General features: G+C 36.2%; 1 protein-coding gene across 2 annotated transcripts in view; it reads right to left on the bottom strand.

Annotated features, from left to right (window-relative positions):
• Positions 1-26,290, bottom strand: part of CWC27 (CWC27 spliceosome-associated protein homolog (S. cerevisiae)) — a 229,612-nt gene that overhangs the window by 19,355 nt on the left and 183,967 nt on the right. Inside the window, exon 13 of one of the 2 annotated variants that reach the window (XM_008578319.1) lies at positions 26,121-26,224. The exons of the other annotated variant lie outside the window; for it this stretch is intronic. Within the exon in view, the coding sequence (XP_008576541.1) occupies positions 26,121-26,224 (104 nt within the window). The remainder of the gene's footprint in view (positions 1-26,120; positions 26,225-26,290) is intronic. 2 annotated transcript variants of the gene reach the window in all.

Here is a 26,290-nt window from a genome sequence, read left to right on the forward strand (position 1 = left end):
ATTTGGCAGATATCAACAGAACATTCCAACCAACAACCTCTGAATATTCATTCTTCTCATCAGCACATGGAACATTCTCCAGGATAGATCACATGTTAGGTCACAAAGCAAGTCTTAACAAATTCAAAAAAATTGGAATTATTTCATGTATTTTTTCTGATCACAATGGATTAAAATTAGAAATCAACAATAAACAAAACTCTGAAAACTGTACTAACTCATGGAAATTAAACAACATTCTACTTAATGACATATGGGTCCAAGAAGAAATTAAACAGGAAATCAAAAAATTTCTTGAAACTAATGAAAATAATGACACATCATACCAAAACCTGTGGGATACTGCAAAAGCATTTTTAAGGGGGAAATTTATTGCATTGAATGTTTACTTCAGAAGACTGGAAAGACGACAAATAAATAACCTAACACTTTACCTTAAAGATCTAGAAAAACAAGAACAATCCAAACCTAAAGTTAGTAGATGGAAAGAAATAATTAAGATCAGAGCAGAACTAAATGAAATAGAAACATGAAAAACAATACAAACGATCAATGGAACAAAAGTTGGTTCTTTGAAAAGATTAATAAAATTGACAAACCTTTAGCAAGACTAACTAAGAAAAGGAGAAGGCCCAAATAACAAAAATTAGAAATGAAAAAGGTGATATTACAACTGACACCTCAGAAATACAAGGATTCATTAGAGAGTACTATAAACATCTATATGCCAATAAATTTGAAAATCTGGAGGAAATGGATAAATTTCTGGATGCATACAAATTACCAAAACTGAGACAAGAAGATATAGAAAATCTGAACAGACCAATAACAATAAAAGAGATTGAAGCTGTTATCAAAAGGCTCCCAACAAAGAAAAGCCAGGATTGGACAGGACTGGATGGGTTCATTGCAGAGTTCTACCAAATATTCAAAGAGGAACTGATAACAATTCTCTACAAACTGTTCCAAAAGACTGAAACAGAGGCCATTCTCCCAAACTCATTCTATGAGGCAAATATCACCCTGATACCAAAACCAGACAAAGATGCATCAAAAATAGAAAACTACAGGCCAATATCCTTGGATGAATATAGATGCAAGAATCCTCCATAAAAAACTAGCTAACAGAATACAGCAACACATACAGAAAATTATACACCATGACCAAGTGGGATTCATCCCAGGGATGCAAGGTTGGTTCAACATATGCAAATCAATAAATGTGATATACAACGTTAATAAAAGCAAAGGCAAAACCACATGATCATCTCTATTGACGCTGAAAAAGCATTTGACAAAATTCAACATCCTTTCATGATAAAGACTCTCTACAAGTTAGGCATAGACAGAAAGTATCTCAGCATAATTAAAGCCATATATGTTAAGCCCACTGCCAATATCACCCTGAACAGGGAAAAGCTGCAAGCTTTTCTCTAAAAAACAAGAACTAGACAAGGATGCCCACTCTCACCACTCCTATTCAACAGTGTTGGAAGTACTAGCCAGAGCAATCAGAGAAGAGAAGGAAATAAAGGGCATCCAGATTGGAAAGGATGAAGTCAAGGTGTCCCTTTTTGCAGATGATATGATCCTATATACTGAACAGCCTAAAGTGTCTATAAAAAAACTCCTAGAGTTGATGAATGATTTCAGCAAAGTTGCAGGGTACAAAATCAACACACAAAAATCAGTAGCATTTCTATACTCCAACAGTGAACATGCAGAAAAAGAAATCAAGAAAGCTAGCCCATTTACAATAGCCACCAAAAAAATAAAATATTTAGGAATAAAGCTGACCAAGGATGTGAAAAATCTCTATGAAGAGAACTACAAATCACCATTGAAAGAAATTAAAGAGGACACAAGAAGATGAAAAGACATCCCATGCTCTTGGATTGGAAGAATTAACATTGTGAAAATGTTCATATTACCCAAAGTGACCTACAAATTCAATGCATTCCCCATCAAAATTCCAATGACATTTTTCTCTGAGATGGAAAAAGCTATCCAGACATTTATATGGAACAACAAAAGACCATGCATAGCCAAAGCAATTCCGAGCAAAAAATAAAATAAAATAAAATAAAATAAAATAAAATAAAATAAAATAAAATAAAATAAAATAAAATAAAATAAAATAAAATAAAATAAAGCTAGTGACATAACACTACATGACTTTAAACTATATTACACAGCTATAATAACAAGACAGCACAGTACTGGCATAAAAACAGACACATGGATCAATGGAACAGAATAGAGAACCCAGATATTAACATATGCCTCCAGCCATCTGATCTTTGACAAAGGCAGCAAGTCTATGTACTGGGGAAAAAACCACCTTTTCAACAAATAGTGTTGGGAAAACTGGATAATCATATGTAGGAGAATGAAACTAGACCTGTATCCTTCACCATATACCAAAATCAACTCAAAATGGATTAAAGAATTAAATATACACCCTGAAACAATAAAACTCCTTAAAGAAAACACAGGGGAAACACTCCAGGAAATAGGGTACAGAATTCATGAATAGGACCCAAAAAGCACAGGTAACTAAAGGTAAAATAAAAAAATGGGATTATATCAAACTAAAAGCTTCTGCACAGCAAAAGAAACAATCAACAGAGTGTAAAAATAACCAACAGAGTGGGAGAACATATTTGCTAAATATACATCTGACAAAGGATTAATATCCAGAATATACAAGGAACTCAAACAACTTTACAACAAAAAACCAAATAAGCCAATTAAAAAATCAGCAAAGGAGCTGAACAGACATTTCTCAAAGGAAGATATACAAATGGCCAACAGACACATGAAAAAGTGTTCAATATCACTCAGCATCTGGGAAATGCAAATCAAAACCACACTGAGAGACCATCTCACTGCAGTTAGGATAGCTAACATCCAAAAGACTGAGAATCAGTGCTAGAGAGGTTGCAGAGAAAAAGGAACTCTTATCCACTGTTGGTGGGGCTGCAAAATGGTGTAGCCTTTATGGAAAATGATATGGAGGTTCCTCAAACAATTACAGATAGATCTACCATATGACCCAGCGATCCCACTGCTGGGAATATACCCAGAGGAATAGAAATCATCATGTCGAAGGGATACCTGTTCCCCAGTGTTCATTGCAGCTCTATATACAGTAGCCAAGAGCTGGAACCAGCTGAAATGTCCATCATCAGATGAGTGGACATGGAAACTGTGGTACATCTACACAATGGAATACTACTCTGCTATAAAAAAGAATGAAATACTACCATTCGCAACAACATGGATGGACTTAGAGAAAATTATAAGTGAAACAAGTCAGGCACAGAAAGAGAAATACTACATGTTCTCACTTATTTGTGGGAGCTAAAAATTAATAAATAAATAAACATACAAACAAATAAAGGGTGGGGGGAAGAAGACAGAATAACCACAAAAATTCCTTGAACTATTAAAGCCAAGTGCACAGATACGATGTGGGTGTGGGGTGGGGGGTGGAGAGGAATGGGTAAAGGGGCATGAAAATCAAGTACAATGTATTTTGAGAAGTAAAATAAAATAAAATTAAATTAAAAACAACAAATAAACAAAACAAAAAAGAAGAAAAGGTAATCTCATCCGCTTTCCTCCTCTTTCTGTATGAATGCTACATTTATATTAGCTAAACTCTGCTAGCCTCAGCATTTTATAGGCTGGATTCAGCTAAAGCACATATTTTTTTTTAACAAAGCTATATTCTTCTTTTCTCAATGGACTATAAAATAGAACCATTGAGAACTACTAGCAAACTTCATGAATATATCTACATTCCCTCTAGGTCACAGATAACATAACTGACATAAATTAACATTTGCCTTTTCTTCATATATTACTTTTCTTTGAGGTTAGTAGATCAAGAGGACTGTATAACTGATGTTTTGCTAATTTAATTTAGAATGTTTAGTTTGTGCTGCTTGAGTAATAGGTCAAGCCTTACTACCCCAGTACCATGCACCCCCCTCCCTCTCTCATATCTAGTATTTCCTGAGCTTTTTCCAAGTCAACACTGTGTTGACTGCTTTACGTGAATTATCTCACTCAATTCTAATAATAACTCTGAGGTAGGTATTGTTATCTCCACTTTATAGGTGAAGAAATTGAGGCTTAGAAGTCGAGCTGCTTGCTCAGGTCATTCAACAGTCATTGTCAGAGCAGGTATTTGAACCCCGGCTGTGTGATTTAGACAGCCCACTGTATACTTAGGTGATAATTCAATATGTGGGATTATAGAGTAGGTTTTGGTCTCAGAACTCTCAGAGGAAAAAAAGAATGATTGTTTTAGAGGGAGCCTCCATGATGGTACATTTCTTTAAAAAATGTGGAAAGTATTCTAAAGATGAGAATAGGTGATATATGCTATAACCAGCTCCAGGAGATGGGTATTATTATTTAAAATCAAAGGCTTCTGAAACTCAAGTTGAATTTTTTCTTCCTTGTCCTAGTGATTATTACTTCATGTCGGAATCACTGTTGGTGGTGTTCTTGAAGCAGCATGGGCTCTTAAGCATGACAGACAGCCCCACCATTTACTACCGTGTGTTCTTGGGCAAATAACCTAATTTCTTTGAACCTCAGTTCCTCATTTATAGAATGGGAATAATACTAATTATCTGATGGAGTTGTGAGAAACACATCCACCGTAGCTGGTCTCTAAATCTATGAGCCCTGTGAGGCTCTTGTGAAGGTTAAATGACATGAGATAGAATAAAGGTCCTAGCAGTGTACCTGAAATACAGCACATGAAAATATTTGCTTCCAGAATAAATCGGTGGGATCCAGAGACCACCTTTATCTCCTATCGCCAGTAGAAGAATTAGACTAAAACAGGACAAAAAGATTTATATTTAAAATCAGGTATAAGTGATTCCTACTCTCAGTTATTTTGTATAATCTTATTAATCTGAATAACTGAGAATTGGCTAAAAATATACTTAACAAGAGGGTTCTAAAAAAAAAAAAAAATTAATGAAGGGATTTCACAAAGCAACTATTCAAAAATGCCCTAACAAAAAAGCCTATGAAAATATAAACACCACTTGGGGCAAAGAAAATTTGTTTATTTTCAACCTTTAATTCGTTTCCATTTGCTTTAATATAGGAAATTGACCTAAAGAATCAAACTTGAGTTAAACAAACAATAGTAGAGTTCAGAAAACTCTCTTAGGTCAAGTAAATATCTACATAAACTTTGAAGGGACATTGTAGAGTACTATCCAAAACAGCCTTGGGTTCCTGCCTCTGGCATGTTACTACCTACTACATCGTATGATCTTTGAGCCTAAAGTTTTCTCTTATGTAACAAGATGATAACAGTCCCAAGTTACACGGGAAGGGTTAAACCCCATCAGAAGAGTTAAGAATTCTATGTGAATGCAAGATTTCTTGCCAGTGACTGTGAAAGCACTTCATAACTTACTCCAATATCTGTTCTAAGCAGAAAGCTTCTTCCTTATAATGACATCTTATCTCACTTAGGATATTAGACTATAAATCAATGGGGATGGGTGTCATGTCTAACTATATTCCACATTCCACACCTCACACATTATTTACATTAAAAACATTAAAATGAAATAATGATAGTTTTCAAAATATGCAAGCTGAATTAATCTGACCCATTTGAATAAAGTGAGCACTTAAATACTGTTACAGCATTAATACCACTGAAAAATTTTAGTTTCACTAGATCCTAGTATTCATATAAAGCTTGAGGATTAAGAATTACTTGTCATAGGCCTTACTTGTTTTAAAGCACATTCTAAGAAAAAAATCATATTGTTTAGATTTCTTAATTGATAAACAAGGACAGTAGTTGTATGACAGCAGCAGTTTAGTGAATATAAAAGGCTTGTTTTTGGAACTGTAAGAAAACAGACAGCACAATTTACCTATAGGCTGGAAATTAGAGAAAAGTTTCTGAATTAAGGATGACATCTAAACAAATAAAAACTCTAGAGCTTTGATAAAAGCTACATAAAGCATATTTACAGCAACTACTGAAGATATTACTCCCCAAAAGCTGATGAATAAATATTTGTCTTGCAGTTTATCACTTAGTTGAAATTCTTGGCAAGAAGAACAAGGGGGAGTACTTTATAACTAGTGAATAAAAACCAGATCGACTTCTTTAGAGTTATTTAGCAACAAGCTTTTACAGCAAAATACACTCTCCTTTTGACTCATGAACTACCAGTATTGCTTTCTTCAGATTAACTGAGCCAACACATTTATTAACTTGATTTAAGTTATAGCTATTATCCTATTATGAACCATCTCTCAGCTGGGACCTTTGTACCCCTTCACAGCCCACAGAAATCCAAATCCCTCCAAGGATTTCTGCTATTGCTAGCATGCCTTATAATCTTTAGGCCTCCTTTCCTTTTGTGCTCTAGCTTCCTCTGGTCTACACCATGCAAAAAGGATCTGAATCTCAGTCCTCCTGAGTCTCTAACCAAAAGAACAGCAGCACAGTGCAGATTTGTGATTCTCCAAAAAAAGAAAAAGGGGTGGGGTAGGGAGTATTGGTAAAGAACTCTGAGGAACTGTGGCCCCAAGAGGGTTGGATAAAGCTCTGTTACTTTTTTCCCCCTCTCTGTTCTACCACAGCTTGGCCCTGAATGTGGGCACAGTTGTAGGAAGTGTACGGCAGAACAGTGTAAATAAAGCTCCAACTTTCTGGCTGGAGGACAAAAAAGAAGAGGCCCAGCACAGAAGGTACTGAGGAGACTGTACAGAAGGAAAGACAGCCTGTAAAGTTGTAGCACGTGTGGGTGGATCTGATCCTAAACTGCATACCAAGGACTCTGAGGGACAGACCAACAGCCGGGTCCCAGACTGGCCACTGGGTGGCACACACATGGGACAGATACAAGCATCAATACAAAGGCCCTGAAAATAAGACTGATATTAAAACCAACCCCCACAGAAAGCTGGTCAGAACTTGTGGCCTGAACCCAAATGAGATGTCTTCTATAACAAAATATTAACATTTTTCATAGAATTTAAAAAAGACGCAGAGACTCATAATATTCAAAATAATTAGGATTTAATAAAATATTACTCAGCATATGAGGAATCAGGAAAATCTCAACCTGCATGGGAAAAGAAAATCAACAGACACTAACACTGAAAGGACAGACATTGAATTCTGACAAAGAGTTTAAAACAGCTGTTATAAAAATGCCCAAAGAAGCAACGGCAACCACTCTTAAAATAAATGAAAAGACAGAAAGACTCAACATAAAAATGGACATGAATAGAAGTTTTATAGCTGAAAAATACAGGAATCAAAATTAAAAATCCACTGGTTGGCCCCAGTAGCAGAATGGATGGGACAGAGGAAAAAGCCAGTTAATCTGAAGGCACAACATCAGAAACTATCCAATCTGAGGAAAGAAAAATGATTGAAAAAATCAACAGAGCCCAGGGATCTGTGGGAAAACACCAAAGGTCTTAAATTCATGTCATCAGAGTCCTAGAAAGAGAGAAGAAAGAGTGTGTTGAAGACAAAATATTTGAAGAAATAATGGCTGAAAACTTCTCAAATTTGGTGAAAGACACAAACCTACAGATTCAAGAAGCTCTGCTAACTCCAAACAGAATAAAACCAAAGAAATCCACACCCATACACAAAAATCAAACTTGTAAAAATAAAAGACAAAGAAAAATATCTTGAAACAGCTAAAGAAAAATAATGTATTACTTATAAGGGAACAACAGTTTGAATGAGTGCAGATTTCCCAACAGAAATCATGTAGACCAGAATTTGGTGGAAAAAACATCTTTAAAGTGCTAAAAGAAATGAGCTGTCAACCCAGAATTCTATATTCAGTGAAAATATCCTTCAGGAATGCAGGTGAAATAATGACATTCTCAGATGAAGGAGAACTAAAATAATCTGTTGCCAACAGATCTACTTTAAAAGAATTGTTCAAGGAAATTCTTCGGGTTGTAGATAAATGATACCAGAAGGTAACTTGAAATATCAGGAATGAAGAAAGAACAACGAAAAGAGTAAATATCTGGATAAGTATGATAGACTGTTCTCCTGTTGAGTTCTTTAAAACGTGTTTGACAGCTGAGAGCAAAAAATTATAATATTATTTGAGGGGATTTTCAATGTATGTAGATGTACTACATAAGACAGCTAGAACAGAAAGGGAAGAGATAAAGGGAACTTCATGGTGTAAGAATCCTATATTTCACTTGAAGTATTAAAATATCAACTCTAAATAAACTATGAAAAGTTAAGAAAGTATATTTTAATTCTTAGATTAACCAGTAAAACAAAACAAAACACTATTCAAAGAGAAACTGTCAAAAACACAGAAGATAAATTAAACTGATACTAAAATATGCCCAAATAATCCAAAAGAAGGCAGAAAAAGGAAAGAGAGGAACAAAAAACAGAGGGAGGACACTTCTGGTTTCACTTCTAACATGTAAAGAGTTTGGAAGTCAACCCATCCTTCCAACAAGGAAAAAGTTAAACAAACTGGAGGGAAAAAAAAAAAAAAATTACTTGGAGTCATCAAAGAATTGAGGTCACAGGGTAAACTGCCATTCCCAAATCTGGAAATACAGGCACATACAAAGATCACTGCCCAGATTAGCTGACCTGAAGCAATTGCTACTGGAACCATAAACTGGTAGGAACATTTAAATGATAATTTTGATGAGCTGCAGGAAGTTGAGTGTGGATTACTGACAGTGAGAAACTCCTGGGGACCCAGCCCCAGGGGCCCCTGACATTTTCCCAGGGTTTTATCTCCATAATCAGCACCAGGTTCTTAGAGTAAAGATCCCAGAAAATCCTCTCATGTTTAACATTCTCCACAAAGAAAGGTCTGCTACTCAAGGCTACTCAAGGGAAATGACTTTAACAGAGCCTTAATTACCTAGGGGAAGGGGAATTAGCCAACTCCAGTCCTCTCTAGTCTTACTATCTCATCTAAGATGAGGGGAGAAAAAAATGGCTAAGAAACACTCATGAATGTCACAGCCCAGGGATTTAGGCCCACTTGAGATTTAATTATAAGATTATAGAACACTTCTCCTCCCTAAACCTTACCATCACATCACCAGGGCTCCAGTATAGTAATAGAGGATTACAACTGAAACAGCTGTGAGACAGAAACTATTTAAGGAGTTCTTAGGGCAACCCAAAGACAATAAGGGGTAAAAAACAACAAGGACAGTAGAGGAAACAAAGCTTCTGGCATCTACAGTGGCAGCAAACTTTAAACACAGACCAGCTCTTATTCAGATCAACACAAAACCTCAAATTAAATGCCTATTCACCTCAGTTCCTATTATCAATACAACATGTTTGGCTTTCAACAAAAAAAATTACAAGGCATGCATGCTAAAAAGGCAAGAAAAAAAACAAACAAACCCACAGTCTGAAGAGACAAAGCAAGCATCAGAAATAGACTCAGATATGACAGACATTTTGGAATTATGAAATAGGGAATTAAAATAACCATGATTAACAAGTTAAAGGTTCTAATGGAAAAATAGACAACATACTAGAATAGATGAGTAATGTAAACAGAGAGATGGAATATTAGTCAGTTTTGTTTTTTATAACAGAAAACTGGGTAATTTATAGAAAGAATGCTAGAAATTAAAAACCTTGTAATAGGAATGAAGAATGTCTTTGATTAGCTTAACAGTAGACTGGACATGATTGAGGAAAGAGTCAGTGAGCTTGAAAATATGTGAACAGAAACTTCTCAAACTAAAATGAAAAAAAGAAAAAAGAATACAAAAATAAGAACAGAATATCCAAGAGATATGGGACAATTAGAAATATGTAACATACACACAATGGAAAGAGAAAAAAGAAAGGAGCAGAAGCAATATTTGAAGTAATAATGGCAAAAAACCTGGTTCTTTGAAAAGATCAATAAATTGATAAGACTTTAGCCAGGCAAACTAAGGAAAAAAGCGAAATGACACTACTTGAAAGACACAATCTGCCTAAACTCTCCCCCAAATAAACAGATAATCTAAATAGACCCATATCAATTAAAGAAATTGAATCAGTAATTAATAACTTTCCAAAACACAAAGCCCCAGGTCCAGATAGATTCACTGGTGAATTTTACCAAATATATATATTTCTGTATTAAACACTGTAATTTATACTTTATTTATTTATTTTTAAAAGTTTATTTGTTTATTATTATTCTTTTTACATTCTATGATGTTGTTGTGGAGTAGTTCTGGGGGGAAGGGGAAAGGGGAAGGAAATAGGGTGGGAGAAAAAGGAAGGAAGAGGGGCAGGGTTGAGGCCCATGGCACCCCCCTCATTTCTGCAGAGGTGAGACCAGGGGGCTTCCAGTGGTGGCTTGGTCATTGCTGGACTGGGTGCAGATGTCAGGGGTGTGTGGCTGAAGCCCTCGCCCCACCCCTCACGCCAGCTCAGGAGCCTGGGGCACCTCTTGTGGTGGCTTGGTGGTCAGCAGTGGGCTTGTTGTGGGTGTCACGGGGTGTGGCTGAGGCCCTCAGCCCCCCACAACCCTAACTCAGGATCTCTAGGCGCTTCCTGTGGTGGCTTGATGGTCATCACTGGGCTGGTTGTGGGTGTCGGGGAGGCGTGGCTGAGGCTTTGGTGCCCCACTGCTGGCTCAGGAGAGCCTGGGGCACTTCCTGTGGAGGCTTGGTGATTGTCTCTGGGCTGGTTGTGGGGGGGGGGGCGTCACCGAGGCCCTCGCACCCCCACCCTTGGGACTGGTTGTGGGTGTTAGGGGACATGGCTGAGGCCCCCAGTTCCCCCTCTCTAGGTTGGTAGCCCAGAGGATTTCCAGTCCTTCTAGGTGTTATAGGTGTTCCTTGGTGATGTGAGACCTTTACTAGTTAATATCAAACTTTGTCTCTGGTCTGTGGGTATTTTGTTTTCTTTTTCAGTTCTGTGTTGGATTATTTGCTGTTTCTACCACTTAAACCCTGCACTGGAACTAATTTGTTGTCCTTTGCTTACTTCTAAAATGGGAGATCTTCCTGTGGGGACCAGCACTTGAGTTCTGTGGTAGAGCTCAATTGCTATTTTGCTGCTGATTCCCTGGGAAAGGCTTTTTGTGCAGCTCAGGTTTTAATGGTTGACTTTATAGGTACTTCCAGATCTTGTGAGATCCAGTATTTCTGGGTTGTGTAGAAACCGGTGCGCCTGAGTCTTTTCAGCAAACTGCGCTCCTGCAGTTCTATATTCCTGACCAGTCTCCACTGAGTGGTCCTATGCTGATTAGGGGGCAGATCAGTTGTCCATGCTGTGCCCCAAGGTTCCCCCAGTGGCCTGTCTCCCCCATCACCCGCACTCCAAACACTTCCCATGGGACATGCTGTGCGCCAGTCCCTTGTGATGACTCACCAGCCTCTGAGTTGCTCCTTTTTTTCAGTTTTTGTGGTTCCTTGCTCCTATGTGGGTCCATGGGAATCCTATTAATAGTCTTTCTGTCCTGCAGGCCACCAAGGTCCTGTTCTCTCCCGCAGACTCCAAGCAACTTCATCCAAAGGGCACAGTTGCGGCTTTTGCCAGCTCCTGCTCTGTGTGCTCACCAGCTCCAGTTTTGAGGCAGCTGGGGATCAAAACAGTCGGAGCAGTTCTTTCTTTCTCTCACTGTGGCTTCTCTTGCCTTCATGCATGCTGTAGGTCTCTCCTCCTCTTCCCCTGAGCTCTAGTGGTCCCAGCTTGCCTGTCATTGCTTTTTAATAGTTGTAAATTTGTTGGTTTGTGGGAGAGAGTGATGCTGGGGACCGTCTATTCTACCATTTTGGCTGGAAGCCTCTTTACCAGATACTGAAGGAAGAAATTATACCAATATTCTGCAATCTTTTCTAGAACACAGAAGTAGAGGGAATACTTTCTAACTTATTCTAGGAAGCCAGCATTATCCTAATGCCAAAACCAGACAAAGACAGAAGGAAAAAAAAAAAATCCAAAGACCACTCTGTCATGAGTATAGATGCAAACATCTTCAACAAAATAGTAGCAAATTGAATCCAACAATATATGAAAAGAATTATATACCATGACCCAGTGGGATTTATCCCAGGTATACCAGACTGGTTCAACACACTGGCAAAGGTGTGGAGTTACAGGAATTCTCATTCATTGCTGATGGGAATGCAAAATGGTACAGCCACTTTGGAAGACAGTTTGTCAGTTTCTTAGAAAACTAAACATACTCTTGCCTGTTAGCCAGTAATTGCTTTTTGCTATTTACTCAAATGAACTGAAAACATGTCCAGACAAAAACCTGCATACAGACGTTTATATTAGTTTTATTCATAATGGCCAAAACTTACAAGCAACCAAGATGCCCTTTAGTAGGTAAATGGATAAACTGTGATACATCCTTGCAATGGAATATTATTTAGCACTAAAAAGAAATGAGCTATTAAGCCATGAAAAGACATGGAAGAACCTTAAATGCATATTATTATGTGAAAGAAGCCAATCTGAAAAGGCTACATACTTTCAACTTTTCCATGATTTTCTGGAAAAGATAAAACTATGGAGACAATAAAAAGACCAGTGGTTGCTAGGGTTTAGTGGGGAGGGAGGGGTGGATAAATAGACAGAGTACAGAAAATTTTTAGGGCAGTGAAACTATTCTGTATGATACTATACTTGTGGTTAAATGTCATCATATATTTGTAAAAACCCATAAATATACAACACCATGAGTGAACTCTAATGTAAGCTATGAACTTTGGGTGACAGTAATATGCAAATGCAAGTTCATTGATAGTAACAATTATTACTCTGATGAGAGATGTTGACAGTGGGGATGGCAGTGTGTGTGTGTGTGTGTGTGTGTGTGTGTGTAGGGGGAGGGTATAATGGGGACTCTGTACATTCTGCATTATTTTGTTGTGAACCAAAAACTGCTAAAACAAAGATTATTTTTTTTAAAAAAAAACCTTCTAAAAAAGAAATCTCCAGATTCAAAGGGTTTCACTGGCAAATTCTACCAAATATTTAAAGAAAACATAACACCAATTCTATATAATCATTTTTTTCCCTAGAAAATAGAAGCAGAGGTAATGTTTTCCAACTCGTTTGAGACTAGCATTATTGTTATTTTTTGGTGGCTGGCCGGTTTGGGGATCCGAAGCATTATTTTGATACCCATATCAGACAAAAACAGTGGAAGAAAACTACAGATCAGTATCACTCATAAACACAGACACAGACACCATCAACAAAATATTAGCAAATTGAATCTGACAATGTGTAAAAAGAATTATACACCATGACCAAGTGAGGTTTATTATGGGAATACAAGGTAGTGCAAGTGCCGAAAAAATCAATCACTGTAATCTACTCTATTAACAACCAAAGAAGAAAAAACACAAGATCATACCAATTAATGCAGAAAAGTATTTGAAAGTATTTTACAAAATTCGACATCATTCATGTTGAGAACTCTCAGCAAACTAGAAGAAGGGAACTTCCTCAACCTAGTAAAGGGTATCTAAAAAAATATCCATACCTAATATTACACTTAATGTTGAAAGACTGAATGCTTTTCCCCAAAGGTTGAGAACAAAGGAAAAATGTCTACTCCCACCACTACTACTATTCTTCATACTGGAAGTACTAGCCAGAACAGAAGAGCAAAAAAAAAAAAAAAAAAAAAGAAAGAAAAAGTTAGCAGAAGACATACAGACTAGAAAGGAAAAAATAAAACTGCTTGTATTTGCAGACAACATGATTATGTAGAAAATTCCAAGAAATGTACAGAACAAAAACAAAAATCCAAAATCTTCCTAAAACTAGTAAGAGAGTTTAGCACAGTTGCAGGATATGAGGTCAACACACAAAAACTAATCATATTTCTACATAACAGTGAAGAACAATTGAAAACTAACTAAAATAAAATTTAAAAAATACTATTTACAACAGCTCCAAAAAAAAAAAAAAAAAAAAACCAAAAAAACTTAGGTATGAATTCAACAAAATATATACAGAATATGTATGCTGAAAACTACAAAAGGCTGATAAAACACACCATAGGATATCTAACTCATATAACATATATGTTCATGGGTTGGAAACCTCAACACAGTAAAGATGTCAATTCTCCTCAGATTGATCAATGAACTTAAATTCAAATAAAAATCCCAGCAGAATTTTTTTTGCAGATATAGACAAACTGATTCTAAAATTTATATGGAAAGGCAAAAGAACTAGAACAAACAATTCTTTAAAAAGAAGAAAGTTGGAAGAATCATATTACATGATTTTAAAGCTTACTTAAGAGCTGTAGTAATCAAGACAATATGGTATTGATGAAAGGGTAAACACACAGATTGGTGGAAAAGAATAGAGAGTCTAGGAAAAAACCCACATAAATACAGTCAACTGATTTTTGACAAAGTTGCAAAGGTAGTTCAATGGAGAAAGGATAGTCTTTTTAACAAATGGTATTGGAACAATTGGACATCCGTATGGAGAAAATGAACCTTGACCTACATTTCACACCTTATACAAAAATTTACTCAAAGTGGATAATAGATCTAAATGTAAGATGTAAAACTATAAAACATTTAAAAGAAAATGTAGAAGAAAATCTGCATGGCCTTGGATTAGGCAAGGAGTTCTTAGACTTGACACCAATAGTGTAAGACATAAAAGAAAAAAAATCAATAAATCTGACTTTATCGACATTAAAATTTTTTACTCTGTGAAAGACACTTAAAAAGAGAAAAAGTAACCAATAAATCAATGAAAAAGTAAAAGAAATTTGAAAAAAGCACTATAGCATGGGAGAAAAATCACATATATGATAAAGGACTTGCAAATCACATATCCGATAAAGGACTTGGATCTAGATTATATAGAGTACTCTCAAAACTCAATGGTAAGACAACAAACAATTACAAAATAGGCAAAAGATTTGAAAAGACACTTCATCCAAAAGGAAACATTGAAAGCATACAAGGATAGGACAGATTAAAAATTACTACTGGATCACTCACTATAACATCTGAAACAACCAAAAGACATTTAAAGGAAAATTTAATTATATCTCCTTTCCATGGCCATTTGTGTCTGTTATCCCAAACCCCATTTCCAGCTAGTCAGTGATAACAGTATGGTATATATCCAACCATGCCTTTCCTCAGGACAGATCTTGATGCACACAAAATCAATAAATATTTTTTGAAAGCCGACCATATGCCAGGCATTAGATGAAGTACTATAGGGACCAAAAAGCAGACAGATACCTTTTTTTTTTTTCCTTTTTGTCTTTTTTCGTGTCCGGCAACAGACCGCAACCCTCAGTGTCGCGCCGTACCGGACCGGGACTGGCAACGGGATCACAACCCTCGTGCTGCGCCCGCCCCTCGCTCAGCCAGTGAGCGGAACCGGTCAGTATGTGGGATCCGAACCCTCGGCAGGAGCGCCGCTGCGCTCTCAAGCGGCACACTGTAGCAGTGCACCACTGGGCCAGCCCCAGACAGATATCTTAACAGTGCCTCAATTCCCTCATGTGTAAAATGAAGATATTAATGCTTACCCCACAGAATTATTGGGTTGAACAAATGAGTTAAGGAAGCACTGAGAATCAGTAAGTTATTGTAATAATCTAGGACAGACTAGGAGAGACGAGGCACAAATATAAGTAATATAATAATGAAAAAAACTATAAATAATGCATGATATATTCAAAATCCAAACAAGCATCTGACTTCTAAAAACAGAGAGAATGCTCTCTGTGAGGTCATCACAGAAAGGAGCCTTGAAAAATGGCTAGGATTTTGCTAGGTCACAAGTAAGGGCTGAAGAAAGGGGGACTTTAGGCAAAGGAAAGTCTGCTTAAAGGGTGGAAAGGGTGAAAGTGTGACTAGTGGACGATGCATAGATAGCAAAGCACCTTGGAGGATGTGACATAAAAGCTAAGACCTGAAAAAAGTAAGCATTAACAAAAAAGTAAGTGTTGGCCAGGTGATTCAAGGAGGAGGAGGGAGGGGAAAGGGCAATGAGGCATTCTAAGTAGAGGGGACAGCATGTGCAAAGGTGCAGAAGAGAAGAGAATATGTTTGTTGAAAAACAGGTAGCTCAGGGAGACCTCAATATGATAGAAGGGGACAAAGAAGTAAGCAGAGGCTTGAATTTGGAGGGCCTTGTTAAACCAGGCTAAAGGTATTAGACTTTATCCTGAAGACAAGGGGAATCAAGGACGAGTTTTAAACAAGGAGTAGTAAGATCCAATTTATGAATTAGAAAAGTCAACTTGGGGCCGACCCCATGTCTCACTCGGGACAGTGTGGCGCTGGGAGCGCAGCGGCACTCCCGCTGTGGGTTCGGATCCTATATAGGGATGGCTGGTGCGCTCACTGGCTGAGTGCAGTGTGGACGGCACCAAGCCAAGGGTTGTTATCCCCTTACCGGTCACAAAAAAAAAAAAAAAAAAAAAAAAAGTCAGCTTGGCTGCATGGCGATGAATGGACTAGAGAGGAGTGTGACTGTAAGCAAGGAGATGAGTTAGGAAGCTGTTGCTGTAATCCAGGTGAGAGATATTGGTGGCTTAAACTAAGGTGACAGTATATTGATGGCAGGGAGCACTGATGGCAAGGAATGGGTAAATTTGAGCAAAACCAAAGGGCACAATCATAATATTCAGTAATGAATTAGATGTGGGAAAATGGAGAGAGAAAGATGATATCTAGGTGTTTGGTTTGAATAACTGGGTGAAATATGGTGCATTTTTAAAAACAGAAAATGCATGAAGAGCAAATTTAGGGTTGATAAGTTCAGATATGTGAATATTATGTTTAAGAGACATCCAAGTGCTTAGGAGACATCCAAGAAGAGGTGCTTAGTGGGAGGCTGAATATTTTGTTGTATGGTTTAGCAAAAAATCTGTGTTGGAGGTAGAGATAATGCAGGGAACTGCTATCAGTGTACAGAAAACTAACTGTATAGGTAACTAAAAATAAATAAGATCACTCTTTCAGGATGGAGTGCAAGAGCTCACCAAAGGAAGAAGTTTGACATTCTAGAAGTGGAGAGAAGCCCTAACATTAAAGGTGTGGGAGAAGAAGAGCATTGAGTGGTGGGTCTTGAGAAGTAACACTGGTGAGAGCACTATAACAGTAGTAGTGACAGTGAATGGGACATATCAAGCCAGCAGAGATGGTGAGGAAGACACTACCACACAACTCTGCTCATAAAATGAGGGACAGAGGCAAGAAGAAGAGGTTGTCATTCTTATTTTTGGTTGGAGAGGGATTTAAGTATGTCTCAACAATAATGGGGAGATGTCAATGAGGGGCAGAAAGATACAAGAAAAAGAGAAAATAACTGATGAAGCAAGATTCCCGGAGAGAGAAAAGATATGGGCTCAACAGTACATTCTCACTAGAATAGGAAAGGAGAAAAGGAGGAATCCAGACAATTACTGGAAAAACTATTAGAATTACCACAGGAATTCAAAAAAATGTCCAAACACAAGATAAAAAGATTCAGTAGCCTTCCTAGATCCTGGAAATAACCAACTATAAAATGTACTAGAAAAAACAGTTCACAAGAGAGTCTACCTGGGGTCCTATGCATGGAGCAGCTGCAGCCCCCTCTGCCTAGAAGTAGGCAAGAGAGCATGCCCAGGGTCCTAGGCAAGGAAGCAAGGGAGATACCCCCAGCCCCAAAGCGGGCAAGAGAGCATGCTGAAAACACCACTTCCAAGCAAGTGGCCCCCCACAGCCACTGCCACAGCCATGGATGCCAAAAAAAGCAGCTTGACACCACAGTGGCAGCCACAGTCACCATACATGTGGCCCTCTGGACATTTGACTGCACTGACACAAGGAGATTGATCAGCGGAGAGTGGAAGAACAAGAGGACATCTCTCTCCTCACAGCCCATTCCGGAGTAATAGAAGAAGCAACTGCTCTACCAGATGACCAGACATCAACACAGAGATACGAGAAATAAGAAAATCCAAGAAAATAGGACACCACCAAAAGAATACAGTAATTCTCAAATACCAGACCCTATGGAGCAGGAAACCCTTGAAATGACTGAAAAGGAATCGTGAACAACAATCCCAAGGAAACTCACTGAGATATGAGAAGACTCAGACAACATAATGAAATGAGAAAAAAAAAAAATCTAGGATATGAAGGAGGAAATTTACAGAGATTAATACCTTAAAAAAGAAAGCAGCAGAACTCTTGGAATTGAAAGATTCACTCAACAAAATAAAAACACAAGTGAGAGCTTAAGTAGCAGGATAGAACAAGCAGAAGAAAGAATTTCTGATCTTGAAGATAGTCTTTCCAAAATAACCAAGGCGGAGAAAAGACAGGAAAAAAGAATTTAAAAAAAATAAAGAAAATCTAAGAGAGTAACAGACAACTTTAAGTGTATAAGCATTCGAATCATGGGTGTTCCAGAAGGGGAGGAGAAGGGAAAAGGTATGAAAAAAATTATTCAATGAAATAGTAATGGAAAACTTCCCAGGAATAGGGAGAGACATGGACTTTAAGATTCAGGAGGCTCAAAGATCCCCAAACAGATTCAACCTGAAAAAATCCTCTCCAAGACACATTATAGTCAAACTGGCAAAGCTCAAGGACAAAGAGAGAATCTTAAAAGAAGGAGAGAAAAGCATAAAGTCACCTATAAGGGAGCCCCTATCAGACTAACAGCAGTCTTCTCAACAGAGACTCTAAAGGCCAGAAGAGAATGGGATGATACATTCAAAATATTAAAAGAAAAAGCCTGCCAGTCAAGAATACTATATCCAGCAAGGCTATCCTTCAGAAATGAGGGAAAAGTACTGTATTTTCCAGACAAACAAAAGCTTGCGGGAGTTCACCACCACATGACTGGCTGTACAAGAAATCCTCAAAGGAGTCCTGCATCTGGAATCTGAAAAACATAATCACTACCACAAAAACACAAGAAAGAACAAAACACACTGGTAGAACAAAAATGCAAATGAGAAAGAGAGAGTACAACTTACCACCACAAAAAGCCATAGTAACAATGTAATAATGCCCCTACTTTATTTTTGTTTTTAGTTATTTTGGTCTTCTCTCTTTTTTCTTGGTCAGTCTAGATAAAGGTTTGCAAATTTTGTTGATCTTTTTAAAGAATCAACTTTTGGTTTTGTTGATTTTCTCTATTGTTTTTTAATTCCTCATTCATATATTTCCATTGTAATCTTTGTTATTTCCTACTTACATCTGCTTTTGGTTTAGTTTGCTCTACTTTTTTTATTTCTGTAAGACGGGTTTACATTAATGATTTGAGATTTTTCTTATTTTTAATATAGGTGTCTACAAGTATAAATTTTCCTCTAAGCACTGCAAGAGCCCTGCATCCTATAAATTTTGATATGTAGTTCTATGATCTTTATCTCAAAGTACTCTTTAATTTCCTTGAGATTTTTCTTTTTACCCATTGTTTATTTAGAATAGTGTTGTTTAATTTCCACATATTTGTGAGTTTTCTAAATTTCCTTCTGTTATTGTGGTCAGAGAACATATTTTCTACAATTGTAGTCTTTTTTTTTTGAAAAAGGAAAAATTTAAACAAAGTTCATGGAAAGATTTCCATTATCTTTCAATTCTATTTTTTCCATGAAGTTGTTGAAGTGCCCTTTCTTCAAATTGCTTTATTGATTTTTTAATACAATTTATTTTTCTAAACTTAGGTATTTAATTTCTGTTATCAATTTCTTTTTATTAAGTGGACTTGTTGATTGCTTAGAAATTAATTTGCCTTTGAAAAGTATATTTGTCTTCCTTTGCTGAAATTAATTTGATATTTGCATGCTTTTGGAAGACATTAGAGAGCTATTTCAAATAATTGTAGAGATTATAAAATGAAATATGTAAATTTTAATAAGTTTTACATCTCCAGTTTTTGTGAAAAAGACATACTTTCTACAGGGTATTTTGTTACTTATCTGTTATTCAGTTTATGTATTTGTTATTTGACCAAATAAATGTGCATATCCTTAAAAATAAATACAGACATAAATAGAAAAAATGGTTCACAACAGCACCTAAAAATGTAGTGCCTGGTAATAAACCTAATGAGAACGTGTAAGACTTTAATAAAGAAAATGACATAAACTTTCTTTGAAAAAACATTTATAAAAAGAAAAGCAAAAAATCAAATAGCATGCCACAGACTATTTCGAAACAGTTAAGGGCCAGTATGGGGTTGGTGTGGGAATGGTAAGGATTCTGTTGTAGCAGGCCTAGGCCAGCGATGCTGGGCACACTTAATTCAGAAAATACCACTTTGGTACTACTTGAAAACAAGGATCATAAACTGGGACATGGAAGAAAGCTTCCCAGGACCTATAGATTGGGTCATAACCCCTGATGAATAAGAACCATAATGACACACACAATGACTAGAGATGTCTTGTCCAGAGGTTCTCAAAGTATGCCTTGGGGATCCCTGTGTCTGCAAGGTTAAAATTAATTTTGTGTGAATAATAATACAATTATTTGCCTTTTAAATTCTCATCCTCTCCAAGGATTTTTCAGAGAATACATGATGTATGAAATCTAAACAGAGTAAAGCAGATATGAGAATCCAGCTGCTCTTGTTATGCCAGACTTTACGGCTTGACAAAAAAATGTAAAACAATGCCACTCTTCTCACTAAATTTTTCTGTTTTGCAGATATAATTATGTTTCATAAAAGTATATTATTTATGTTAATATGTAATGGCTTATTATTATTTTTAAGTGATTCGTAACTTCTCAGTTTTAATTTCTAATAAAGCAAATATTGATAGCTTTATTTTATAGAAATGAAAACACTTTGGTGGTTCTCAATAATTTTTAAGAGTATAAAGGGTCCAGAGGCTAAAAGTCTGAGACCCGCTGCCTAGCTAACACTGAAGGGTAAAGAACATCTCTCACTCAGTTAATCTGGGTGTATTCTCACAGCCTCCATCCTTAACAGCTGTACTTGGCATTTGCCCACAGCATCCTCTTACTCAGGCCTGGCAATGTCCTGTCTGAAAGAAGTGGGGACTAAAATTAAAATACTCATTTGTTGTCATTGCACCCATCACTCAATACATGACTGAATTACACAAATTATATAGTACATATTACAAATAAAAGGTGTTTAAAGCTTTGCTAGTATGAGCAATGAGATGAAGCTATATTTTTAATGGTATCTTATTTTGAGGTCTGACTGGGTCTAAAAGTCAATAATATATATATATATATATATATATATATATATATATATATATTATATATAAAATACTCATTTGTTGTCATTGCACCCATCACTCAATACATGACTGAATTACACAAATTATATAGTACATATTACAAATAAAAGGTGTTTAAAGCTTTGCTAGTATGAGCAATGAGATGAAGCTATATTTTTAATGGTATCTTATTTTGAGGTCTGACTGGGTCTAAAAGTCAATAATATATATATATATATATATATATATATATATATATATCTTATATCTGCATTATTAAAATTTCACTGTTTTAGATACTCAGACAAATAGTGCTTGTTGTTTCTGCACTATGCTAACTCCAGAGGAAGGCTTTAAAACTTCTTCAAGGCTGGTCTTGGTTCTCAGAACTTCAGTATCTAGCAGAAACAAACTGTCTGACTGATGGATAAAACTGATTTTTAATATAAGTCGAGGTACAGTAATAAAACTGAAAAAATAAAAAAATCCAGATCTAGAAGTTCTAACCCATAGGATTATTTTAGAAGGAGAATTTTTCAGAAACAAGAACAAGATTACTTAGAGATGAGGTTCCCAAGAAGAGAAGCTATGTTGAAACGTGTACAGTTTTATTAAAAATAGAAACAAACCAGACTTTATTTGTATTTTTTAAAAATTTACAAAGGCAAAGCATTTCTTTTAAAATGTTATTTTCTTTCACTAAGCGCTGCAAATAACCTTAATTAATCCTTGAGATTCTAACAGGCCTTAAAGCAAGTCTTAAATGATATTTACTTGGGAGTATAAATTGGAATGACATTTTGGGAGAGCCATTTGAAAATATTTATAAGCCTAACATGCACACTGACTGACTAAGCAATTCCAGTTTTAGAAATTTATCCTGAGAAAATGGGCAATGACATAGATACAAGGATGTTTATTACAGCATTGTTTGTAATCATAAAAACTGAGAAGAGCCTAAATGTCCAACCAAATGGTCAAGTAAATTTGTGGTTCATCATATAATGCAATACTACATGGCCATGATACAAAATATAAAAATTATATCATAAAGTTATATATGCAAGGAGAAGTAGTCACTACATATTGCTGAGGGAAAAAAGCAAGTTATAAAACTGTAGTCTGCTTAAAATATGTATGTGCATAGAAATATCTGGAAGGGTATAAATTAATATGTATAAATTAATAGTATACATATATACTTTTACATATTTAGTGTAAGTAGTATAAATGAATAAATTAATAGTATTTATCTTTGAGTTTGAGATCACAGGTGTCTTTTATTTACTTCTTTTGAAGGAGCCTGTATTCTGATTTTTCTATAGTGAATATCTTTTACTTATATAATGATCATTAAAATATTTACTTGAGGCAATCATGCAACTTTTAGTGCTTTTCAAATTTTTATAATACTGAATACTGTATGTACTATGGAGGAAAGTGGTGGAGGGGGGAGAGAGAGAAGAGAAAGAGGGAAGAAAGCACAAAGACCATTACATTGTTTATTATTTTATCAAGTACATTTGTTGCAAAGTTTTAAGTTAATCTTAGATTTAACAATGTGGAAATAAATCTTCAATAGAACATAGTAGTGAATAGTTAATGTTCACAAGATCTCAGTCTACTCTCGTTGATTTAGTTTTTTTCCTCTCCTTGGAATGCCAATTTTGTTGTGTAAGGAGCAGGTGGCTTTCTTTTTTATAATTCTCTCCACTGTCTCGTGAGATACAGCTTTCTCAAAAATTGTTTTTGAGGGTTAACTAAGCTTTACCTAACCAAACCTAAACTGGCATATGGACTTCACCCACATGGTCTTATCCTTTGGTCACATGCCTCCTGCCATGTATCTAACTGGTGATATAAAATCCATGCTTGACAATGGTTCTATAGCTGTGTGAGTCTGTGATGCTGTGAGACTAAGGAATATAATGGCAAAGAGACTATTCTAGCTGCTAAACTGGAATCTGGTGCCATCACTGCCACCCAATATTGGTGGTATGTATCTAAGCAAAGGAAGAATCCTAGTAACTCTGTGTGAAAAATTTCTCTCATGCATTTCAGCTTAGATATAGCAATAACACTTCTTTAAATGCCTTGTTAGACAGTGAAATCTGGGAATAATTATCAAACACCATATACACTGTTTACAATAGAATCATATTTCTTTTCTTTCTCTCTCCCACTTTTTATTTTTTATTTTTTTTGCATAAAAAGTAGAATGCTGCTGAATGGTACCCAAGTGTCTGTTGTATACCATGCCAATACAGCAGCTTAGCCAAAAATGCGAATAGAATAGTTTGCCAAGTAAAAGAAAACATAACAAATTGGTAATGGTTTCTATCTTGACAGAAAATGAAAATGATCCCTCAATGTGTGGCCACTCATGTGGACACATAAAAATGTCTTAAGAGCAATCATTTTACCTCAGATAACAGACCCTGACAGTGTAGTACAGCACATTGGCTGACTTTCACTTCTTAGAAAAGCGGCAACCGTGACCTACAAAATAGTCTGGGAACCACGTAATTTATGCATAACACACATGCACATGCCATGCACTCATAATACTTGCTATAAATCATTTTGAATACAAGACTCCTTTCCTGGGTAGAATATACTTTATGAGAGAGGGTCTAAATCACCAGAGACTTGATTAAGCTGAACTGGTTTATTTATGAACAGAAATGATGTCGCTTATCAGGGTACAAAAATTCAATGGTCTATATTGCAATAAAATGGTATATGTGTGGCCCTATGTATTCTATATGATTCTGCATAGTACCTTGAACACTAGGTATTTTTATTACATGCTAGATGAAAGAAATACCAAAAAAATTGTGGAGGTACATAGTGTACAGCTTTGACTTTCTGTTAGGAGACTGCAGTTGAAAGCAGAAATAAACCCCCTGAAGACCTGCTAATGGTTCCTTTAACTTATTGCCTCCTCCTTCACCAATTATTTCTTCCTCCAAATGGAGAATTAGCCAACATCACTGACCAGTAATTTTTGCCTCCCTGTCTGGTGAAGTTCCCGCATTTCTTTAACTTTCTAATAAGGATGTTAAGATAGAACATTGATTAGATTATCAAATCACATCAAAACCAAGAATGACACTTAAAAAAAACACAATTGATATTTGAAGCTAAAGAAGAATTCACAATGGGAGAACACTGAACCAAGGGGCTAGGAAGAACCTTTGGAAGTAAAATGGTCTTGCCAAGTTGAAAGTAAACTTGAATACTGTGGGTTATGAGTTTCAAATGAAACTTCTGGGGTTTGAATTTGTTGGTGACTTTCCTGTTCAATAAAAAAGGACTTAAATGGCTTATAAAAAGGTTAAAAAAACTTATTGGGCATCAAACTGCTCTTACCAAACTCCATCTTGATGAGTTAAGTGTAAATGAATCAGAAACACATGGGTCATATTTCCCTAAAAAATGCATATGGATTCAAAAATAAGGGGAAGAGGACTTGGCAAAACATTTTTTTTTGTGTGGTGGCTGAACCCAAAACATTTGAAAGATATTTTGAGACATTCAAGGAATCCAAAATAAAACTAAACCTGTCCAGTCATATAAAAAACAGAAAGTTCTTCTGTGCAATGTGCATTTATCTCTATGGGTCAATCAACACTCACTGAGCCTTTGCCTTTGGCACAGGACTATGGGAGAAGCCAGCTTCTGCCTTCAAGCAACTTTGAATTTAAGTATAAACAAATATATAAGTAATAGAAACCTATTAAAAGCCATCTAGGATTATACAAAAATTGGCAGCATAACCCAGGTCATATGGAAACCATAAGTTAATTGAGAAATATTCAAGCATTTTCAGGGTCCTAGGTTAGGTAGAATTCATTCCATTCAAATCATCATCAAATCTCAGCCCTTTTGATTAAAGTTTTATACAGTTGCAGAGTGGTACTTGTTTAAATGTTTTCTTAATAAGGGTTTTTATGTCTTTTTTAATGTGTGTCCCAGCCCTCCTTCCTCCACCCTCTAAATTTGTGAGTGCTCAACAAATCTTGCTGACTGGTTTCCTGGAGGATGGGAGTGTTGAACAGAGTTTTGAAATAGGGGAGATGCTGTTTGGCACATGTGGTGGTTCAGAGGCTCCAGAGGGTGAGTCATGTGTGGGGGGTGACACACTGGCTTGCCTTCAGCAGTGTGCCTGAGCCAGGGTGTAGTGGGAGGTGGAGGCAGTTAGGTGTGGGGAGGCCTAATATACTGCATGTGAAGTCAACTTGAGGACAGCGGGGTGTGATAAGGGAAAACACAATTCTTCTTCTTCTTATTTTTTTTGCCAATATAGGATAAAGTTCTAAGCACAGGACTGTACATCATTAATTTCTTTATTTCTTATCAGTGCCTTAAAAAGCTGAACAATATCCAAGGATAAAAATAAAATTAACTATGTATGTGTTGCTAGGATCCCATAGATCATAAATCTGAAAAGGAAGTTAATAGGATTATGAAATGGATTACTGAGTTCTAAAACATTTGTGGGAAACTGGAAAAAATTATTGATTTATTGTCTTTTCAGGTTGTTTTCTAGTTGTTTAATGTGTCTTATCTTTTCCACAATATTAGAAAGTTACCTAAGAACAGAGATAGTGTCATACATTTCTTGTGCATTTTCCACTTGCTGGTACAATACTGGGAACACACCTCAGCACTCAATAAATGCTTGTTTATTGAGTGTTTGGTGTGTTTATTTATTTCATTTTATACTGAACTGAAATAAAGTAAAAGGGTACTGAGGTCCTATAATGATAGTAAAGCCTGAAAAAAAAAAGGGGGATGATACTGTGGAAATGTCTCAGTAGTGTCTCTGTTCTGAGCTTATTTGTTCATGGTTAATATAAAAGAAACCAAAGCCCTTACCATCCTTCATCATCTTCTACTTCTGTTTCAGAAATGTCATTTTCAGGAGTTTCAGCAATTGCTTGAGTGAGTTTAGATTTAAACTGGTTCAGCAGCGCAAGGGTCTGAAATAACAATTAGACTGCTAAATTTTTGGATAAAGATAACTATAATTTTAAAAGACACACTTA

Source organism: Galeopterus variegatus, unplaced genomic scaffold, assembly GCF_000696425.1.
Source record: "Galeopterus variegatus unplaced genomic scaffold, G_variegatus-3.0.2 Scaffold1661, whole genome shotgun sequence".
NCBI classification, from domain to species: Eukaryota; Metazoa; Chordata; class Mammalia; order Dermoptera; family Cynocephalidae; genus Galeopterus; species Galeopterus variegatus.